This window comes from Scomber japonicus, chromosome 8 (genome assembly GCF_027409825.1).
Source record: "Scomber japonicus isolate fScoJap1 chromosome 8, fScoJap1.pri, whole genome shotgun sequence".
In the NCBI taxonomy this organism is placed as follows: domain Eukaryota; kingdom Metazoa; phylum Chordata; class Actinopteri; order Scombriformes; family Scombridae; genus Scomber; species Scomber japonicus.
Window position 1 is genome coordinate 20,579,249 of NC_070585.1, and position 4,936 is coordinate 20,584,184.

General features: G+C 40.7%; 1 protein-coding gene across 1 annotated transcript; it reads left to right on the forward strand.

Moving 5' to 3' along the window:
- The first annotated feature begins 921 nt into the window (after nucleotides 1-921).
- On the forward strand, nucleotides 922-4,936 carry LOC128363010 (tumor necrosis factor receptor superfamily member EDAR-like). The gene is made up of 11 exons (XM_053323893.1): nucleotides 922-973; nucleotides 1,085-1,153; nucleotides 1,244-1,357; nucleotides 1,465-1,643; nucleotides 1,720-1,835; nucleotides 1,943-1,993; nucleotides 2,075-2,185; nucleotides 2,281-2,413; nucleotides 2,496-2,646; nucleotides 4,356-4,395; nucleotides 4,619-4,936. Exons 2-11 carry the CDS (start codon nucleotides 1,121-1,123, stop codon nucleotides 4,885-4,887), a joined length of 1,197 nt encoding a protein of 398 aa, XP_053179868.1. The 5' UTR covers nucleotides 922-973; nucleotides 1,085-1,120; the 3' UTR covers nucleotides 4,888-4,936.

Sequence of the window (4,936 nt, forward strand, 5' to 3'; positions counted from 1 at the left end):
TGCAAAGCTGTTCAATGGGCTTCCTGAGATAACAGGTTTGTGTCATTGTGTGTATACTGTATGTGTGTGTGTGTGTGTGTGTGTGTGTGTGTGTGTGTGTTCTATATGCAGGGTTGCCATCTGACATTTTCAGCAAACAGTCAAAGTAATATTCTTGTTCTCCTTATGTGCTTCACAATTATCCTCAAATAATTACTACTCAAACAAATCTAATTAGTTTTCCTGTGTGACGTATGATGGCAATGTCTGCTTGTCTACCTGACTGCCTGTCTTTTTTTTCAGCTGTGTAGACCTGAAAGTGAGACGGGTCCATACAATGCCAATTTAAACGACTATGTATGTCAATAACTCCACCTTAATATATACCCATATATTCTCCTGTCGGGGTTTCAACAATGACGGAGAGTTTTTTGTCTGTTTTGTGGCTCCATAGCCCCACCCAGTGTTCAAATAGCAAGTTGCAACTTTATTTCTTCTCAACATGGGAAATTAACTCATTGTAATATACAGTAGGTATCTTATGAACATGGGTCTTGCCTTCAGCTTGACCCTCTTCAGGTTAGTAAGTAGCTAAGCCAACAAAAGAATAGTGGCATGAAAGGTTTTGTTATAACACACTCACATACACAAAGTCTTTTTTGTTGGAAACAGGTTTGTTAACAAGGGTCTCATTCATGCATTTTAATTCCCTCCTTCCTCCTTCTTCCCACCCTTCTGAGAAGGCAAAGTCAAAACAAGCGGTTTCCCCAGAGGGAATATGAGAAGACCAGGTGTGACGTGTGGTGCCCAGGTGGAGGTCCTGAAAGTATTCATTTGTCCCTTGTTTGATAGTCTGGTCGGGAACCTCTTCTGCGTCACAAGTGAGGTAGAATAAGGGGATTCCCACAGATCTTTCCCACCATCCCGGGTTACCCCTGCTGAGTTGGAGTGAGAAATTTTGGAAATATTGTAAGAACTCGCTGTGACTCAATAAGTACGCTTTTTTTCTTAGCAATTTCGTCTTAATTTGTGTAATTTGCTTGAATATTGGAAAATTGAAGTGAATTTTAAAACTCTGTACACATGGGAACATTTTACTTTATAGGGTTGCAGTTTTTTTTTTGAGCAAGAGAGTTTTTCAATGGAGGTTTTTCACCATGCTGTCCTGCTCATGGTAGGTCTAGTCTGACTTTTAAGCATGTTTATAACACTTTTTCTGTATCATTGTCCAGATAATCAATAATTAAGATGTGTATTTCCTCAGGTTTGGTGTGTGCTGGTACAATCTGAGCCCAGCTGTGATCAGGCACAGTTCTTTCACCCTAATGGCAGTTGTGTTTCATGCCCTGTATGTGGGCCAGGAGAACAGCTCTCAGAGGTAACACATGTACTATTATTGTGGAAGCATCATTTTGTCCCTTCAGCTTTCCTTTCTTCGGCATTCCTGCCATCTGGCTCCAAGTCTATATTTTGCATCACCTTCAGGACTGTGGCTTTGGTGATGGCGGTGATGGTGTCTGTATGGTGTGTAAAGAGGGGAGATTCAGCACGGATACAGATGTGACTCCTTGCAAAAGATGCACACAGTGTAATCTGCTGAACCGCCTGGAGAAAACAAAATGCTTATCCACCAGTGATGCTCTGTGTGGGCAGTGTCTGCCAGGGTGAGTTACATTTAATACTACCCAGCTGATAAATCCTAACATGTGTTTTGTGTTAAGTGGCTGTTTGTGTTGGCAGGTATTATGAACTTAGGAGCATTACTGGGGAAGTGGAGTTGCCCTGTGTGCCTTGTTACAACCATGACACAGTACATAAGGAGTGTTTCCTTTTGACAGCTCAAGGCTCCAAAGCAGGTAACATCCAGATATAACCCAGCCACTGGATAACAGTACAATGACAATACACTTGTAGTTTTATTGATTGGCGTCAAGGAAAAATTATAATTGCTGTTCTCTGACAGATATTGCTGTCACTGTGTCCAGGGGAAATTTCAAAGAACCTAAAGACAAAAGTGAGTAACACTATAGATTTTCACAATCAACTTTTTCATTTGAGATCTTGATTTCAATCTGACATCTTCTGTTTAATCAAGGGGTTAAAGAGGAAACATTTTCAATGGTCCTGATTGGCTCAGCAACAGCTTCATTGATTTTCCTTATTGCTCTGCTGCTTTGGGCTTTCCTCCTGACTGCTGAGAGATTCAGTAAGTTACACACATATTCATATTCCAGCCATTTCTTTCCCTCTATCTTATATTTGTTTCATTAAATTTGGCTCATATTCACTTGCAATGTTCAGAGCAGGTTCCTGAGTACTGCCCAGGACCTAAAGGTCTGTTCTCTGAAGCAGACATTCAGCTCCCACCATTGTCCAGCCCCAAACCAACAGAGCACCCATCACAGATACTCGCTCTAGCTGAAGATTCCCCCAGGTGCTTTGAAAATATTGTTTCACAGTGCAAGTTTGATTAGTCTCTATATCATTATTTACACATGAATTACCTCTCCACACAGATGCCTGAGCTCCATTAGTCATGAGAAGGAGGTGCATCCTACTTCTATTGTGATTAATGTCACCACCAACATCAAGTCCTCCAATCAAAAAAAAGAGAGCTCTCACATCTCACAGGAGGATCAGCAAAGCAGCTGCTATTCCATGGAGGAGGTATAGTGGTCTAATGAATCTTTTTCTTAAAATATTGGTTTTAGCTTTTAACTATTCAGCTCGGGATATTAGCTGCTGTCCAAAAAGTATAATGTTGTTGATTAAGAAAAAACTCAATGCTAAATAATTATAGTTTGACAGCGGAATGTCACGGATGTGTAGCAGGTGGACCCAAAAAGCAGACCGTCTTGGAAAACGGGCACTTTATTGGCCAACTCAGGAGAAAACAACTAAATAACTCTGGCCACATGGGCAGCAAAGAACACACAACAGGAACTTTGGCTACGTTCACACTGCAGGCCTTAATACCCAATTCCAATGTATTGCTCAAATACGATTTTTTTTGTTTGGCTGTTCATATTACACTTTTAAATGTGGCCTCCTGAAGTGACCCGCATGCTCAGGTGATCATTAATGACGTCACGCACAGCACAGTGTTTACGGAAGCGAACATGGCAACAGCAACAGCAACAGCTGGTGAAGTTACTGGTAGTCTCATTTATGGTCTAATGTTGAAAACAGTGTGTGGCGGCAGCCGGCAAATTTGTGGGCGGGTGATGTTAAACAGGAGGAAAGAAGACGAGAAAGAAAATGAATACTCCAATGATGTCTTTATGCAGAACATGTGCTGCTGGTGTGTGTTGCTCCTGAGTAACGGCAAAGCCGCATTAAATGCGACCTGACTGTTCAGATTGTGGTCGCATTCAAAAAAATCCTATGTATCCGATTTAGTACCACATTTGAAAGTGGCCTGAATCGGATTTGGAAATGTCAGATTCAATGCGACTTGTGCTGTTCACATTGTCAGAAACAAATCAGATATGGGTCACATTTGAGCGAACAAATCAGATTCAGGTCACTTTTAACTGCGGCGTGAACATAGCCTAACTCGCAGGAAAAACAAGACAGAGACTCGGACAAAGACTGAACTGAAAACCAAATATATATAGACATGGGGTAATAACTAAACAGGACACAGGTGAGTGAAGCAAGACAGGTGAAACACATGAGGCAATCAACCAAGGCAGGGAAAACACAGGACGTAAAACTAAGGAAATACACAAGGAGAGAATAACTTTTCAAAATAAAACACGAACTACTCCAAGATGTAACACTAAAGTCAATAATAAAACTTAACAAGAGTTTGAACCCACTTTGTATTGATCAGTAAGATCAGGGTTCAAGTAATGCTATTTGCTTAAATTAATGTGCTCTTTAGATAGCCCATGGATAACCCATAGTTTAGCATACTAGAGTTTTGGTTTTATTTATTTATTTAATTATTTTGTTTGTTATTGAGACCTCATTTACAACTGGGACAAAGGGGAATTTCACTTATGGTGATCAAAGCACGGAAGAACAACATGTAAAAACAAAACCAACTAAATTATGTTCCTCTCCCGAAGTAGATGATCCCAGATAATCCACAGACCTCAATGCCATGTTGGAAACTATTTTCTCTTTGCAAAAAAGAGAGCGAAACAAACAAAGAAAGAAAAATAGAGAGAGTTTCAATCAGCTAACAAAAAGAAAGGTAAAATCTGTTCAGTGATATGATGCGTCAACATGTGGTGAACTAAGCCGATTAAGCCCACAACATTGAAATGAATTGAAATTGTGTATATTAATCTTTTTGTTCCTGTAAGAATGGTGTTAGAATCTGTAGTACCTACCTTTTCTTACTATCGTCTTTTCTTTGTCATCATCAGATGGAGCAAAAACTACAGAAAATATGGGAGATGGCTCAAGGTACATCCTCCACTCATTGCAACTGTGCAATACACATTCATTGTATTTTAATGTAATGTTCCTCATTTCACCAACTTTGAGGATCTTTTTCAGAATGTGCACACATCATAGTAAATTGTTGGTTTAAAGGTTTTTGGCAGGTTTATGGAGAAGTTCAATCCTTCTACAGAGATTCCTGCAATTTAAGTGGGTGATTTTACTTTTACTGTTCTTCTTGGTCCAGGTCAGGGTATTGAGATGCTGGACTATGACTCAATCCAAGACCTATCCCTGTTGCTGGACTCTTCTGACAACAGGAACTTGTTGAGAAGACTGGGGCGTTCTTTGGGTGTCCCCCCTCAGGTCATTGCTCATCTCCAAGGCTTCCAGGACCTCTTTCAGTACCTCCGCACCTCCACCTACACACTGCTGCCTCAACTGGCCCAAGCTGCTGCTCTCTTGCCTAACCCTGAAGTTGTTGCTAGGATACACCGAGCTGTGGCCAACAAGTGACCACTTAAACCCTCAAGATGTGTTACCATGACTCCAGCTGTTACATACA

Coding starts and splice junctions, on each gene's coding strand:
- LOC128363010 (XM_053323893.1), top strand. CDS start 1,121: ATGGAGGTTTTTCACCATGCTGTCCTGCTCATG. Junction 2,186..2,280: donor CCTGACTGCTGAGAGATTCA/GTAAGTTACACA, acceptor TGCAATGTTCAG/AGCAGGTTCCTGAGTACTGC. Junction 2,414..2,495: donor CTAGCTGAAGATTCCCCCAG/GTGCTTTGAAAA, acceptor CTCTCCACACAG/ATGCCTGAGCTCCATTAGTC.